The 18,448-nt window shown below is 40.6% G+C and overlaps 1 protein-coding gene across 1 annotated transcript; it reads right to left on the bottom strand.

Moving 5' to 3' along the window:
- Positions 1–457: 457 nt before the first annotated feature.
- opn8a (opsin 8, group member a) lies at positions 458–13,426 on the bottom strand. The gene is made up of 4 exons (XM_047022126.1): positions 13,354–13,426; positions 4,290–4,583; positions 3,038–3,363; positions 458–853 (listed from the first exon to the last, which is right to left on the bottom strand). The coding sequence occupies exons 1-4, from the start codon at positions 13,424–13,426 to the stop codon at positions 458–460; spliced, it is 1,089 nt and encodes a 362-aa protein (XP_046878082.1).
- Between the last annotated feature and the right edge of the window lie 5,022 nt (positions 13,427–18,448).

The following is an 18,448-nucleotide window of genomic DNA, read 5'->3' as shown; positions in this document are numbered from 1 at the left end:
CTCTCAAGTCTTCTTACAATGTGGCCACACAAAAAAAAGGTCCAACAGAATGACAAGAGACAGTACTATCCACTGTTTTAACTGTATTTCCTGAGTTCCCAAGGATCAGGCTAAGCCATTCAAAATAGCTGCTCAACCACCCTCCCATTCTTCAGGTCTGCATGGTGTAACATTGGTGTTCAGTTAGTGTAAAGTTGGTGTAAAATGATGGTACTATACCAGGACACAAAGAACAGGTGGACACTTCCTTGTGTTTCCCTGTAGGCAAACAGATGAACCCCTCTTATCGTCTTGCCTCAGAGGCAGGATCTGCTCCAGGGCTTCACAGCATTCCCCTCCCCCCCTGCATGTCTCCCACCCTCCAGACCTGACTGATCCAACACCATGGAGAGAGCAAGAGAGGAGCTACTGGGAAAGTATTCATACTGTATAGAACCAGCTGGATCAGCTATCACACCTAAAACGCGCTCATCATTTCATTCTCAGATTGTCTCTCCATGTTTGAGGTTCTCGTCTCCCCGACTAGGGAGGTGATGGTTGTGTCCTTCCGGATGTTTCTGCGTCGGTCCGGGTTGTTCCCCGGTAGGTGCTTGTCCCTCGCTCCATGAGCGTGTCGGGGAGAGCAGGGGCACAGCAGCCCGCGGAGCTGATGGACCTCCCGCCTGAAGGAACGCCGGAAGATGTAGTAGATGAAAGGATTGTACGCCGTGGAGAATTTGGCAAAGAGGCAGGGTAGCAGGCTCACTATGGGCGTCACGCTGTTACTTCCTGGTGTGTGGAATATACTCCACAGGCTGACGGTCACATAGGGGGCCCAGGCTACTATGAACCCCGAGCTGATCAACAAGGCCATCTGAGGGGAGGGAGGGAGAGAGGGAGGGAGGGAAAGGGGGGAGGGAGGGAGGGAAAGGGGGGAGGGAGGGAGATAGGGAGGGAGGGAGGGAGGGAGGGAGAGAGGGAGGGAGGGAGGGAGGGAAAGGGGGGGGGGGGTGAAAAAAGAGAAAAGAGATAGAATGGCATGACATTGTCTCTCAAATGTTTTGAGAATTCTTTCCACTATCCACTGAGCCAGAAGATATATGTTTCAAAGCTGCAAGTTGTACCCAAGTCCAGATTGACCTCCAGACTGTCTATTCATGTGAGACAATTTGAGAGGATAAACAACGTTATCAGCCACATCCACAAACTGTCACTTACTTGTGGACAATGTCACTGGAAATCTTAGTGGTGAGGATGGAATAAGGAATCACAGCAGATTTTCCGTCTGTCAGTCTACTTCCTGACACACAGGATTCATATTCCTTTCGTCTGTCAGTCTACCTCCTGATGTCCATCTATGTCCTATCTGTCAGTCTACCTCCTGATGTCCATCTATGTCCTATCTGTCAGTCTACCCCCTGATGTCCATCTATGTCCTATGTCTAGGCTGGGTGAGGCACATGTTACAATGAGAAAAAACACTCTTCTGTTTAAAACAGAAGACATGTACTTATGGGAGCCTATGGAATCGGATGGATTAAAACCAATGTGCAAACCTGAATCAAGGGAAACCATATGATCCTCTATTGGTAATAAGAACATAAGGTGTGAGGACATTTGTCGTTACACACTCATTTCCAGAGCTTTGCTTAGACACACACACAAACACACACCTGAAACTACATCTCAAACACAATGCTATTAGAACAAGAGATTGTAGATGTCTGAACCTAAAGAGTTGTGACCACTCAATGATGTTGTCTAATCTTTATTATTCTTATAGATATATTTCATATTTTATTTTGAATTGCTTTATTTTTTTAATTGTTTAGTTCTTAGAATTACTATTGTCGTTTTTTTTACTTAATTTAAGTTCTGTATATGTTTATTGTCTGCACCTTCCTGCCACAGTAAATTCTGTGTTTGTGTAACATACATAGTGAATAAACCGAATTCTGTTTCTGAAATCAGATTTTGATTCTGAAATCTGATTCTCTGCTCTGTAAAACACAGTTTTCAAATCACAGCTTCCCCTGTTCAGAAACCACGCAGTGAGCCTGTTTAATTTCCTCCATCTCTGCTCTGAAATCATTTTGGGGTTAACAGTGGTGTGTGTTAGTTTAAGATTGTTGATTGTAGACACTAGACTGCTAGAACAATTGCCCTGATGTCACATAAGTCGTACATAGGGACGTCAGGTGGCTGAGCGGTTAAGGCATCGGGCTAGTAATCTGAAGGTTGCGAGTTCGATTCCCGGCCGGTGCACATGACGTTGTGTCCTTGGGCAAGGCACTTCACCCTACTTGCCTCGGGGAGAATGTCCCTGTACTTAGTGTAAGTCGCTCTGGATAAGAGCGTCTGCTAAATGACTAAATGTAAATGTAAATGTAAATGTAAGTCCTGCTTAGTGTGGAGCTACTGCCACAGAAACACTTCATCTGTCTTGGCAGCTTGTATGTTGTGGGAGCTGTTGACCTGAATTTTAAGTATATATGTGCTGAAGGTTTATCTTGTGTCAAGACATGCAAGCATACAAACGCACACACACACACACACAAACAAACAAACAAACAACACAGACAGACACACACAGACACGCACACACACTCACACACACATACACACACACACACACACACACACACACACACACACACACACACACACACACACACAGACAGACAGACAGACACAGACACACACCTGACCAATGTGATTATTTACTGGATGTGACAGGATATGTACCTCTACACTGCTCCTACATATCACACAATATTAGATCAGTTGTTGATCAGCTAGGAGATGAAGGGAGGATGTAATTATTAAGTCTGCATATTGGGTCCCAAGTGCACCATGCATCGTTTGCTCGTTTGCCCTTTCAAGTCAGTCAAACGAGTGTGAATGATAATCACTTGGGAAACCTTCAATCCATCACCAAGAAAACATCAACAAATATTACGAAAATCACCCATAGACTTTTGGAATTAGTCTGCAAAGGATTTTATCCATCTTCTATGCTATAGATACCCGCTATGATCAGAAATAAAGCTCAACCCACCAGAGTGACCTTCTTCTCTATGTTGCCGTAGTTCAGGTTGCTGTTCTGAATGGCTTGGTACGCCTTGTGAAGCTTCCACGCGATCCCGGAGTAGGAGAAGAGGATGACCAGAAAGGGGATGAAGGTGCACAGCACGGCCAGCGACATGATGAAGGAGGAGCGGTTCACAGACTGCTGGTAACCAGCCCAGTCCACAGAACAGGCCAGTCCAAACGGCTCTGGCCCATATCCACCCCAGCCCAACAGAGGGAACACAGCCCATAGGGCCGCGTACAGCCAGATCACACCGATCACCACGGTGATGGTCCGTCGTTGGAACTTGTTACCTGGGGAACAGACAGAAAGAGATGCTGAAGTGGTCGTGTGTCTGCCATGACTCCTGAGGTTCTGGACAGGGTGGTCATGTCTGGCACCAAGGTGAAGCGAAACTGCATTGAAGCAGACATCATTACTTTTCCTCTGCCTAACTACCGTTTTTTTTATTACCATTTATCTTGTTTGATTGAAAGTGCCACTTACCCCAATTACAATTCATGTGAGACATGATCTCAGACATACTCATCAATTCATAGAAGTTACGTAATATCTGGAGAAAAGAATGCAGCTTTCTGTGCTTCAGCCTTCGTCAATGCACTGAAGTGTTGTGATAATTAATAGTTTCATCATCAATGTCATCATCATCTTAGTCACATCATTGTTATTGTCATGGAAGGTTATTGGAATAGACCACCTTTTTGTACAAACAAGAAGGGAAGGTTTCCAGCTGGGACTGCCAGGGGCTCACCATGCATTTGACAGCTGCTAATCTGAGGACCTTGATGCATGACTTTAATCACTGCACCTCCTGTCTGATATCAATCCAAAGCTTGATTCATCTGCAGCACTTGATAATACGTCAGCTCATTAAAATCCCCTGTGGAGCATGTGTTCTCTTGACATAAGATATGGCAACGGACAGTGCAAGACTTCAAAGCTATCAACTAGCTTTGTTGATATCATTTCTCATTTACTACCAGTCAGCAAACTACAGTGAGAGTCAAGTAAGTTCAGTCAATCTGACGCATTTGGATTTGAACATAATACTGGAATCATGTTAGCAAAAATCTGAAAAAAAAATTTTTTTGCACTGAATTTCTTGAATTAGACATTCTCAAACAACTCTGTAAAAACTCAAAAGCCAATCAAACCATAAGACTGGACCTTCCGGAAAGACTCCCCCCCCCCCCCACAGTGTAGCAGGAAGTCAAGTTACCTGTTTGGGGTGTACTTCCTGTCACCAGGTACCTGATCAAGCCCATGACAGCCAGAGTCATGATGCTGGCCACACTGAAGATCATTCCCATCAGACCATAGTAGAGGCAGGAAGTATCCCCTCCGATCCATGCATGGTTGAAAGCAGAGGCGATGGACAGAGGGTACATGCTGAGGGCCATGCCGATGTCCGTAACCGCAAGGTTCACCGTCAGCAGTTCTGGGGCCTTGAGGAGGGTCTGGCGGCGGACAGACGTGACCAACACCGCGGCGTTTCCCAGGACAGACAGAATTGCTGCATGGCAAAGAGAAAGAGAGAATGTGAGAGAGAGAGAGAGAGAGACAGAGAGAGAGAGAGAGAGAGAGAGAGAGAGAGAGAGAGAGAGAGAGAGAGAGAGAGAGAGAGAGAAAGGAAGAAAGAAAGAAAGGCAGAGACAGAGACAGAGACAGAGACAGAGAGAGGGGTCAAGAAAGAGAGAGAGAGAGTAGAGCTAGATTCATCCCAACTGATCATTCATTGGAAACAAATAGCTCCCTCCACTGACCAACAGTGGATTATAAAGCAGGGTAGAGCACAGTCTGTGGTCTATGGTCATGCAAGTGAAAACATTTATTCAGCTTGTCTCTAATGCTTTCAGGCATATTTTCCGGGAGTCAGATGGCTGAGCGGTTAGGAAATCGGGCAACTAATCAGAAGGTTGCCGGTTTGATTCTCGGCTGTGAAAAAAATGATGTTGTGTCCCTGAGCAAAGCACTTCACCCTACTTGCCTTGGGGGAATGTCCCTGTGCTTACTGTAAATCGCTTTGGAAAAGAACTATTACTAAATGTAAATGTAAATATTACACAACCACTGATTTCCCCTGAATTTAAGCTTACAGTTAACTATGTTCAGCATGTTTGGATGGGAGTTCAGATTGTCTTTAGTTCTGTGTTGTACAGTGTTGTAGCATAACACAATGGAACATGCCCTTCAGGTCTTTTTTGAGACTTTGGCATCTTACGTATCCTTACCAATTATTCTCCTATCAACAAGCAGCCGGGTATATAAAACACTTTAAAATATCACATCCGTTCAAGGAATTATTTTATTAATTTCCAAGATACTTCGACACCCAACATCCTTTCAAAATCGGTTAAAAGGAAAATCCTGATTCATAGCCATGTCACAAAGGATATAGCGAGCCCTACAAAGGGAACTAGCTCTGCAGTATGTTTGATTCTGACTCTTGTAGGTAGGGTTATGTCGGTGAATTGAAGGTATTCATGCCGGTTAAAAACACAATTTGAACTGGACATACCAATCTTGTTCTGTTACCTTTCTACCACGTTCAGTCATCCTGTTTCTATGACATACTTTTTTATTTAAATACATTCTCATTATATAATGTCATGTGAAATTCCCATTGACCATGGAAATCTATTATGAAAACATATCATCCATTTCCACAGCATCCATCAGTGTGTGTATTTATGAAAGACAAAACTCTTTCATTCGCAACATAGGTCAACAAAGGTAACAATGCTTTGTGACATATATATAACAGTCGCTATACAAGTAAAGTTTATTGAAGTAAGAAACATCGAACGTCTTTGGAATAGAAATGAGATTAATAATGCAACAGGCCAAGGTCTATAGCCATATGAAAGCTAGCGTCAATCAGCCTGATGCAAAGCCCCTATCTCCCAGCAGGGCCTCAATCATAAAATTCAGGTGGCTGAGCGGTTAGGGCATCAGGCTAGTAATCTGAAGGTTGCCAGTTCGATTCCCTGCCAGGGAACATTGACGTTGTGTCCTTGGGCAAGGCACTTCACCCTACTTGTCTCGGGGAGAATGTCCTTGTACTTACTGTAAGTCGCTCTGGATAAGAGTGTCTGCTAAATGACTAAATGTAAATAATATATTCCCCCAATATTAAAATCTGGTAAAAATATCCCCCCCAATATATTAATATAATAATATAAATGTTCTACGCTATGACAGGCAACCACACCCACTGTCAGAAATTATCACAAAAGTCATATTCATAACTAAACGTAAAATGTTTTGAGGGGGGGACCCTCAGACTCCCCAGCAGATTTCGTCTCCCCCAATCTTGACTCCATGGCTACGGCCTTTTCTCACAGTGACCTTTTTCTTTTATAAAACGGTCACCAAGTATTGCCATTTGAAATTAGACACTGCAAGTTCAATCGTTTTTATTCCTAAATAACACTGTTTATATTGTAATGTCAGCTCTTCTGACTTCCCACATGTAGTGAGAGGCGGTTGCAATGCATCGTGCACACAAACAGCTAGCATTATTTTTTCCTTTATTATTTGACATTTTGTTAGGTAGTTAACTTTGCTAACAAACTTACTAGCCTATTGTTTGTTAAGCAATATATTTTTTGTCAGAAACTGAGTCATACATTGTGCAAAGCAATATGTTACGAATATGAATCAGTCAGATTGCTTGATTTTAGCTGCCTACAAAGCTATAGGCTGAATAAGGTTATGAAGAGTATCCCTTGGTAGACTATACGCTAGTATAATGGTAACCATTTATTTTAAATGATTAGTTTTCCTTCACTTGACAGATTTCCCTGTAAATTGAGAAAAGGATGAGTGAGTTTACCTTTGTTTAACCCCTTTTAAGTGGAAAATCTGAAATGAGCGATTAATTTACTTGATGGGGTTGTGGAACAGATAGCCTATCTGACAAGCATTGAAGACACTAATAGAATTGTTGCACACCCACATACTACAGGAAAGAATAAATGAGGGTGAGATTTCATACAATAAGCTTTCCATTAAATTCACTCAACATTTTTGATTAATCTAATACTATGCATGTTGCAACCCTTTAAATAACTGTGTGCCAGTATGTGATAAAGAATGTGTTAAGGTGTGATCAAATATTCCAATATCCGTAATTTGGAATTCACTCTGAAAACCTTTGCTTAAAGAAGGCATAGCGCTCACTACCGCCTTAGCAATCACGCTGTGCCCATGCCTCTGTTCTACACAGAACAATTACCATGTGCCCAAGCCTTGTTCTACACAGAACATTCACCATGTGCCCAAGCCTTGTTCTACACAGAACATTCACCCTGTGCCCAACTAGCCTCTGTTCTACACAGAACATTCACCCTGTGCCCAACTAGCCTCTGTTCTACACAGAACATTCACCCTGTGTCCAAGCCTTGTTCTACACAGAACATTCACCCTGTGCCCAAGCCTCTGTTCTACACAGAACATTCACCCTGTGTCCAAGCCTTGTTCTACACAGAACATTCACCCTGTGCCCAAGCCTCTGTTCTACACAGAACAATCACCATGTGCCCAAGCCCAAGTATCCCACCACTTCAATACAGTGTCAGTAGTGTAGGTTTATATCGGCCAAACAACCAATCTATGGCCCATTTATCCCTGCAGTAGCGCTACACAATAATCAAAACTACAGAATCTGTATGCTTCCAAACCATGTCATTACCAAGAGGAAGAAAATTATTTTATTCTTATTTCTACATGGGAGCATTTTACCAGATGTGATTACACCCACCTCAGCATGTTTGTGGTATTCATGACTACGTTTTAGGATAAGGATGTATCTACATACATAGATTGCAATCAAATAGGATGTATTATTCAGATGTATTCGAATAGTTGCATGCATTCTGGTACTGTAAACCTTGACATGTATGTTTGGGTATCAAAAGACAGACAGAATGAAAAACAAAAGATAGGAGCAAATTGATAAATTGTAAATAGATGGAACAGCAGTGTGGGCATATAACACTAAAGTATTGTTCAACTGTACTTTCATGAAAAGGTTGAGAAAAATACTGTAAGACTACTGACAATGCTGTAGGTGGGCTAATTACTAGAATAACAATCCTGCATCTCGGTCTTCACTTGCGTCTTGTTTATGCTGTGGGGCAGTTTTTTTTTATCTCCTTGTCCAATAAAACATTAGAAAAAAGTGAAAAAGACAAAACAGTAGTGCATGCTAATGACGTGGAACTACATTTCAATGTGTGGACACTCAACCGTGTGTGTGTTGTCACCACTTCCTGCATGCGTGTACATATGTTCATCTCACATGACTAATAAAGTTTCCCTCTTTTCAATGTTTACAGTAATAGTTCTTTTTCTGAAACGACCCACAGCAACTATTTATGCATGTCCTGATTCTGATTGATTGGGAAAGAGGAACTTTGTGTAACTATTGTAATAATAGACACAGGTAAACACCGGTGTCAATTATTATAATAGGGCTCATAGTTTGGTGCAAGACTTGAGGCCTGAAATGTCCCAGTTTTGTTACTCACTCATTCCACTTTCCTCAGTCTCTCACAAGGCATGCCTCCTTTTTTCTATCTCTCTGTGAACACTCAATTGACTGCTTTGTTTCATAACACTGTTGCTTCCTACATGGATGTATATTTGGTTTTAGCCACTGAAATATATTTTCTCTTTGAGAAAACAAGGCTTTGTTTTCAATGGAGGGAGAGAAAGGGGCATTTTATGAGGGAGGTAGAAATGTTTATTTGGAGACGGTAACTTTGTGACCTGGCATTCCCTCTCTCGTGGGTAACATGTGATATGAATTCTCCTCAGGTTATGCTGCATTTGTTGGCTCAGAATTCTGCAACAGTTTACACAAACCAGAAAAGGTTGTTAGTCTACCTAACCCATTTGTCCAACGATGGGAAAACTACCATGGAACTGGGAGTGTTTCATAAACATCAGACAGTCAAGAAGCTGTCAGTCAGCCTCAATTATTCAGTGTTTTACTTTAACAGTACATTTTATTTGGCATTGTTTGATATCCTCTCAGCGTAGCCAATGTTGACTTCAGTAATTGACAAACATGGATCCAATCAAACACAAGAACGGAACATAATTAGAAATTTGATTGCCATCCATGTTTCTTCCATTAGTAAGATTTGAGTGATGAACTCCGGGTTAAATCTGCTTTATATAATATTTATCCTCCCAACCCTGTTGGCTGATGGGAATTAATTAAACCATGTTGTTGTGCTATTTCTAAATCAATTTCCATTTGAGAATCAAAATAATCTGCGGATTAATCACTGAAAGAGCCCAAAGACAGTATGGTTCTTTACTGTCCACCTGGTGGTTTGAAGTTGTGTCCAGTGAATGATTGAGAACAATGTATGACATACTGTATGTGTGACTTATGTATGACATATGTATGACTTCATGTGAGGTTCATATGCTGGTTTTACACTGTTTCACTCTTTGTCATCGGCGGTCCGGCCTAGTTTAAGGGACCTTGGTGGGGCATTCGATAAATCCTTATCTTTTGAAATTTATATCAAATCGCTTACCTAATCTTGTTTTTTCCATTTATGCAACATTAGTAAATTGAGGGCTGTAGTCTCTCAGTCAGAACTGGAAATGCTTCTTCATGCCTTAATTTCCTCTCGTATTGACTATTGCAACTCTCTCTTCTCCTCACTCGACAAATCTGTTCTTCACTGTCTGCAATCCATTCAAAATGCTGCTGCTAGTCTACTTACAAGGTCAAACAGGCGAACTCATATCACTCCTGTACTCCCGTCACTGGCTTCCTATAATTTACAGGATCCAATTCAAAATTCTCACCATAACCTATAGGGATTTACATGGTCAGGCTCCTGCTTATCTTGCTAATATAATTCACCTACACACCCCTTTCCGGTCTCTTAGATCCATTAACCAAAATCTGCTATCCATGCCACGCACTCGTCTGAAGACATGTGGGGATAGAGCTTTTGCCGCTATGGCACCCAGACTCTGGAATGCTTTGCCAACCAGTGTTAGGTTCGCTGAGAATGTTGAGAGTTTTAAGGGACAAGTGAAGACTCACTTGTTCAGGTTAGCTTATGGGTAATCTCTGTCTTTGGTCTATTGATAATTTGAATCTGTTTTTATTTATTTTTATTATTAGACTTTTATGTTATATTGACAATGTACAAATTGTAAAGCACTTTGTGACCCTGTCTGTGAAATGGCTGTATAAATACATTTTACTTACTTACTTTATAAGTTTTGTAATGTTACTCACAAACACTTTAATCAAAATGCAACAGAACGCAATCGGTACACAACTGTGAAACCTGGGACCTTGGCATACCATTCTGAGGAAGAGAGATTGGCAGTGAATGATATAGAGTAAATGAGTGTGATATAGATTTCGATATCTGCCTCGTCAAAGATCTCATTTGCGTGTGTACAGAGAGAGAGAAAGAGCGAGTGAGAGAAAGTAAAACCACTAAAAGGCCAGTTGAGGAAGTCCACACAGGTTGCACCATATTGGCCATCAGGGAGAAACCCCGCACTTCCTGAAGGCTGGTCCTTCCCAGTCCCCAGGGAAACTGAAAAGTGACATCCGAATGAGTCCTCCTTTACGGTTCAGTGAAGCACCGTTTGGAAATCGTTGGGCAGAAGCAAAAGACCATATTTCGCTCCAATGACCCAGATTTACCTGGCATAGATATTCCTTTCTACCACCTGAAGCATTTGGCTCGGGCCTAGAGGATACAAACAGTATAACTGAGGCTTCAAGCAGATGATACCATGTTTCGGGTGGAATCAGGCAAGCACCACTTCCTTCTCCTGAGGGAGGCTCTGCTCTGTAACACTCGATCAGCTGACGATGTGTTATCATACTGCCTTGTGAAGTACAGTGTTGTTGTGCTTTTCAAATGTTAAGTGTGACATGAAGGGGGAAGGAATCCCTTTTTGGTCCTCTCCAGTAGAACCCTGCTCCTTGGAATTCTGAAGCTGTTTGGATCATTATCAAATGTTGCGTGTGAATGCTCTTAAAGAGATGTGCACTTTTGAAGAACCTGTAAAATGGTAATTTTCGGGGACTGCTGTTTTCCAAAGCATCTTGGAGCACATCTTCCTTCATGACTATTCATGGTAATTTTCAGAAGCTGATTAAGTTATGTTGAGTAGACTCTTCAAATTCTAAACCCTTGTTTCTCCCGCTGGAACACAGAGATTGGCAGGGTCAACAAGAACAACACAGTGCATTGCAAAATATAAATAATTGCATCTTTTCCTCTTTTTAATGTGACTAAAAGACTAAGATTTTGAGATGTACACAGTCCAACTGCAATGTTTCTAAGAGAAAATTATAGCACATTTACAAGAGACTAGACCCTTAATAGTTTACCCTGAAATGCAACATGACAACGCTTCAAAAATTGTCGTACTGTACCTTTTAAATAATATATTACTCTAATTTATGTGGGAATGCCACTGAATGTACAAGCGTGTGTTGACCTGTACTTGCATCTGAAACAGTAAACATCTGTCACCTTTTGTCCAAACAGGTTTGGACATATTACGGATGATAATAGGACAAGGACAAATAGTTCTGGCCAGGCTAATATACAGCAGACTACAGTAACTTTAAAATAGCCCCACATCACCATGTATCCATCAGAGCAGTCCATAGTCAGGAACAAAGGACAGCAAAGATCTGGGGAACACTGTGATGGTGCATACAATCTCACGTATCAGTGTTTGGTCTTTGTTTGACATGTTTTTGTACTGTACTACCATTGTAAAGCGTCCTTGAGCTCAGGAAAGGAGCTATGGAAATTCAACATGTGATTAAGTATGTTTTGGACGAAGAGAGACCCTCAAATGAAGGTAGTTGGGGATGATGTGGGTAGGATGAGATGGTATCTGGGTGATCAGTCACTCTGCGGAACAGGATTCATGATCAAACCCACAGGAAGAGGCAGAGGAGCCCAGGATCAGCTCTGAGGACTTAATCACTCTTATTATCTCAGCTCTTACAGCTTTCACAAGAGAGTTAATGGTCTCTAGGCTAATGGATAGATAGATGAATAGATGCATGGATGGACAGATAGATTGATGTACTTTATTTATAAGTTTGAGTATGACATCCCTCACCTATTTAGATATTTGCCCCAATTCAACAATAATCTTTGTCTTGTCCTGTTTATTTCTTCAATATTCTATTCTACAAAATATATATTGTACTGACTCAGATGTGTATGTAAATGCCTTCAGGGCCAAACCCTTTACCTCAGTTAACAGCAACCAACAAAACACTACTTGGATTTAGATCTGACACCATCAACCACATAGGAATAGAAAACAAAATGTAGACAGTATGTCACCACATCTACAGTGTATCCTGTATATTATATACAGTGTATACTGTATATACAGTATACACTATATATATATGGTTTACTGTATCTCTGTGGCAATTTTCACAATGTGAGTAATAGCCTTATATCTAGCCTTTTTATGATCACTCTGGGGTTTATGTCTGTTTATATTTTATATTTATATCACTTTCTTTTTTACTAATTCTTATTTTAGCTCTTCAAATTCTATTTTATGGTGTACGTGTGTATGTGTAATTGTCAAACGCACTGTGAAGCACTTTGGCCAGCCGTGCGGCTGTTTGTGAATGTGCTATATAAATAAAGTTGAACTTGAACTTGATAAAGTGCTTACTAATTTAATTTAATTTACTCTCTTTGCAGAAGGAATAAATAAAGCATATTGCTGTGAAAACAGCCAAACCCTTTGATCATTTTACGTAATTACTAAATAGCAAAATATATATATAACTGCACTCATTCACTAGAAAGAAATAAAATAAATATAAATTACATTTTGAACAGAAGAATTACTTACATCATCTTTTTGTGTTTCATAATTCATCTTGAATTCACAGACATAGTTTGTAGAAAGCTAAAAATGTAAATAATTTACAGTAGCGATAGCCTAGGCTGTTCATTCTCAGACATTCTTGGTCTCTTTCTTTCCCAGATTAAAACCTAATCCCTAGTTTTTTTTAAATAAAGTAATGATGTGAAAGAAAAAAAAGTCCTTTACATTTGTACAGCAAATGTACAGATGCAATCCTGAATCCATATAGCCCTGCTATGAGAACGTGAATGTTCTTTTAACACTTTCTGTTCTTAATACATCTGTCCTGGTTGTTTCAAAGCAATAGTTTTCAAGGTTAAACACAGAAAAAATGTATTCTACACAAGGGTAAATAGAAACCTGATACTCACCTATTACAACTAGGAACGTCCCTGCTCCAAAGTCGACGGCGGGAGCCAGTTTAGATGTATATTTGTCTTCCATCCTCGTCCACAGAGAGGTAATGTACTGTAACAAATCAATCTCCCAAAAGACTTCAACTCAAAGAGGCAGAAGTCTCTATCCTCAAAGCTGATGACAGTTTAGAATGTCCTCTTCTTTGCTTGCAATTTATCTCCATAATAAATCACCATCCAAAATATTCACACACTCACCCCCACGTACACACGCACTAAACCCGCTGCAAAGATTACTTCAGTGAGACCCAGCACAATGCACTGACAGTGACATACATACAGCACACACACACAGTGTGTGACCTGTCCCTGGAGGAAAATCCAGTTGCAATCCAATAGAACATGCACCTGGCTTCACAGCTGGAGACTTACAGTACAAAGCGCTGAAGAGTATGTTGGTGAATCAGAGGATTGTGTGTGTGGGTGAAATGGAAAATGTGTCGTATCCAACCAAAGTTCCCTGGTCCTTCTCATGTTGAGCGGCTAACATGTTGAGGCAGGGCAGGGTAGGCATGGCATGAAACAGTCTGATGTAAGTGCAGGAAAAGCCCAGGGTCTGTCGCTTCTAGAAGGTTCATCTGAGAGGGTTCTTGGCAGAGCTGTTCCACCATGTTAGTCCTCACTCAGGACCTCAACCGTGAAACCAGTAGTCACTCTGCAAAGAATTACCTTGGCAACCTGCAGAAATCCACCGGCACTATTTAAAATGTAAATTAAGTTGATCCATCCAATTTTGCAGTGACTGATTATCTGTGGAAATGAAAATGTACATTTGGAAAGCTGGCATGTCCAAAATCATTAAGTGTGTTCAGTGCATGTTATGTCCTTGCTCAAGTTTTAATACAGCCTGTATCACAAATATAATAATCAATGACAAATCGATTCGATTTAATTGTATATGTTTTTGAACTATTCAATCTTACCTTAAAACTGGCAAATCTTACACCAAAAAAGCTATAATTGCTCGGTCAAACTTAATGTTACATATAGACAAATGCAATCAGAGCGGCGGTGCGTAAAAATGCCATCAGGAAGCAGGAACTACTTATAATAAACTGTTCTCAATTTCTTAAATTAGAACCACTATCTTAGTCTACTGCCTAGGGTGTAAGTGAAAGAAATATATGATTTTGGACACAAATTAGTTTGAGAATACATTTTCATTATTTTGCTATAGAGCATATGGCGTTGACGAATATGCTATCTTAACTAGTACATTTAAAATCTTGGCAATATTTTGATAGCTAGCTAATCTAAACAAAAAACGTCCAAAATAACGGCAGCTATACGAATCCCAGATTGAGACAAGACATTCACTTAAGGAATCGTAAGTACAAATGACTCAGACTCAGAGGTCAACACACAAGTCAGTCATTTGCACTTCCGATTCCTGTGGCTTTATCGATTTCACTGGCACCTGTTGTGGCCTATCTTTATGAGGCCTATGAAGTAGTGTAGCCAACATAATACGTTGGACAATACATTTCATAATGCTTTACATTATTTTTTTGTCTGTATATGTCCATTGTGTAGTGTATAAACTTAATCAACAAACAAATGGTGTAACATCGAGCGCAGTGTGCAAAATCGTAGCTGTTATGGAGCGATTCAGACTCTTGATTCCTACCTTTTATCAGCCGCAGGGCTAACAGCCTCTGCAGTTTGATGCTCTATCATAAATGATCATCTATGAGATGATAGAGACAGGGTGTCAAACGATGAACCAGCTGAACATTTGACAATGGCTCTGGGAAGCTTTAGCTGAATGGAAAATACATGTCTGTAAAGACAGTGATAGTCTCACAACATTACACACACCATACAGACAATCTGAGTAACCAGCACTACGATATGTAGAGAAAAAAAAGGGTGCTGATTGTGATGCTGAAGTGTATTGCTATTACCCACTCCCTCCCAATGCAATGCTTTATAACCACAGCCTGTCGCTGAGGTGGTGTTCAGACTGAGTAATTGTTACCCTGCTAGCATAAACATGGAAATCAAAGGGTGCTCCTGCCGTTACTGCCGCATCCAGATGCAGAATACAGAATGTGGCAGCATTCCAGGGAATAAGCTCAACAGGGGTGAGGAAATTGGCATTAATGGCTATTAAGACCCTCTGAGATTCAGCCTGGTTATCATCTGTTCATTATGGTGGACCAGATGGGTGCACTTTACCCCTTGCAAAAGAACAGTTTTTTTTTAAGAGAATATGCAACTAAAAGAGAGCTGCAACTTCACCAGAAAAGGCACACAACAAGAAAGTAAATATACAGATAGTTAAAATGTGTGGTTCAAGTAAGAAACAAAAAGTAAGTGAGTAAAGCAGAGCAGAGCAGAGCACAATAGAGTACAGTAGTACATCAAGTACTTATCAATGATGCAAAACCTTCTTGTGAAACTTTTATCCCACAAAAAAAGTTCTACTTTGTATGTAAGAAGTAGAGACTGCAGATATTTGTGTAGAAAATAAAAGGAGTGTTGGGCTATTAATCAGAAGGTTGTTGGTTCGATTCCTGCCCGTGCCCAATGAAGTTGTGTCCTTGGGTAGGGCACTTCACCCTAGCTGCCTTGGAGAGAATGTCCCTGTACTTACTGTAAGTCGCTCTGGATAAGAGTGTCTGCTAAATTACTAAATGTAAATGTAAAATCAATCCCAACACACCACTGACCAGACAGTCACAGCTTTGAGGCATTGTTTCAAGGAATAAGTAGGAATGTATTATCACAGATGCCTGCCTAATAGCACAACATCAGATTCAAATTCTCTACACCTTTGGCTTGTAGAAAGATTCTTATTCAGATTGAGCTTTCCTATCATGCACCTTTTCCCACACTAACTGATTCAATCAGGGGTTGGTTCAGAAAAGCCTACCACCATATTCATTCTCAATACAATGATTGCATTGGACGTGATGCTCCGAATGGGTCAAAGCTCATTGGAAGCACTGGCCTGGATTCTGGTTTACTGCTCAGTAAGAGTATCTAATAACGACTGGACAGATGTCGGAACCTAAACTATGAAAACTGCCATTCTCTAATGGTTAACGTTGATTCCTTCCAGTATAATCCTATTATAATACTACTACTACAGTTATATGGACATTTTGGACCAACTGAAGGAATAAGATATGCAACAATCTACAGCATATTCAGAAAATTCCACATCAATTTATACAGTTAAATCAAGCATTAAGTGAGGTCACCCATAAAGAATGATGTTTGCAAAAGAAAATGGCTGAAGAATGAAAACACTTTTGACACACAATCAATGCCTCAGGAGCTTATGGTCTTTGTAATAATGAAGTCAAACAATTATGTAAAAATGGATGGAAATTATTGCATCGATAAGGAGACTGCTGCATTGGGGTTATTGATGTTCAGAACTCCTTAAAAGGACATCTGGAGAAAGGCTACAAGAAAAGTCCCAGATTACTGTTGGCCACAGAGTTATTGTTTTCTTTTAAACGTGGACTGTGTTTAAAAGATGGACAGTGATTTACTGTTCTGGCTTACTGTTGACTAAAACATTTTTGTTAAGAATCAAAAAGATATTTGAATGAATGCAATTAAATCATTCAGAAGGATTTTTATGCGAATAAATGGCTTTCTTTCAGAATTAAGAACTTTTGTTGTACTAACATAATTAGCATGGTTTGGATCAACTTCCTTTACGAGCCTACAATGGATCAACTCTATTAAATTAAGTTCAAAGCAAACAAAGTTAATTAGTTGGACTAAACCTATTGAATTGAGTTGGACTAAAACATTGTACAATTGTTAGGCCAACCCTATTAAATTAAATAGTACCCAACCATTTTAAATAAATTGAATCAACTTTGGTAAATTAAATTGACCCAACCCAAGTGCATAACGTTGGAATAACATAATTGCATAATACGTGAATAAAGCAATTGAATCATGTGGAAATCCTTTTCCATGACTTTTTAATATTCGTTCAACTAGTAATTTTTTTTGATTGTTAGTGACAGAAAATGTAAAATTTTAAATCACGCATCTTTGCAGATACAAAGGTTCCATTAAAGGTCATGAAACGTGAAACATGTCTCCATCTCAGAACCAACACCCAACCCCCTTCCACAGACACACACACACCCTCCCCCCCGCACACACACACACACCCTCCCCCCCGCACACACACACACCCTCCCATTAGCTTTAACCCCCCTTACCCTAACTACAAACGCTCTCTTTCTTGTGGGATGTGCGTCAGTCTGTGGGGTTCATGTGTTAGCTTTGGCTCCGCTCGTCTATAATAAGATGCTTTGGATTCTCCTCAGATGTTTACTGTGTGGATTTGATGTGGAAAAAAATGAACGTTTCTGCATCTGTGGTTTCTATTGTCTTTGGCGCATGTCATCAGCTGGTCTATCACACAAGCTCTCCTTCAGCTCAGTGGTGAGATGGAGCACATTCTAACCGATAAGCCAGTGCGTTCAACCAAATGGTTCAATCATTGAAAAAGGCTTAGGATGCACCCTGAAGCCATTTTCAGGTAGATTGGTGTCTGCGTAGGCGTGAGAGAGTATTGAGCCAGAGGGAGTATACAATGTTGTGTTTAGCTTGCCCCTCAGGTTAGAGAAGTCTATTACAGATCAATGAGAGAGAGACCGACACGAACACATAGCTTTCAAGTGACAAAACGGTCAAGGGACAAAGGCATTTCTCACATACTTTAGCAATGCTGGCCAAATTTGCAGTGTTTTGGTTTGTGGTCTGTCACTTCCTCAGTTGTCCAATGAAGATGTGACCAGGAAGTCATTTAACAAACAGAAATGTGGAAACACTATGAGACAGACGATTGATTTCTGCATGTTTACCTAGATCTTTTACAAACAGCCTGCTACACGTCATGTATGTGTTTTCGATGTGCTAAATGATCAATCTTGATCTGTGTAATGTGGGTTGGATGTCACGGCTACAGCCTTGCCCCCCTGTTTTTTGATAGAGCTTGATTTAACTCTTGTTCCGAGAGTATCCATAATAATGGTCTGTAAATGCCATAGCATTTGGGAACCCTTGCCTTAAC

Source organism: Hypomesus transpacificus, chromosome 6 (genome assembly GCF_021917145.1).
Source record: "Hypomesus transpacificus isolate Combined female chromosome 6, fHypTra1, whole genome shotgun sequence".
Classification (NCBI taxonomy): Eukaryota; Metazoa; Chordata; class Actinopteri; order Osmeriformes; family Osmeridae; genus Hypomesus; species Hypomesus transpacificus.
This window is presented reverse-complemented; position numbering and strand designations above follow the sequence as displayed.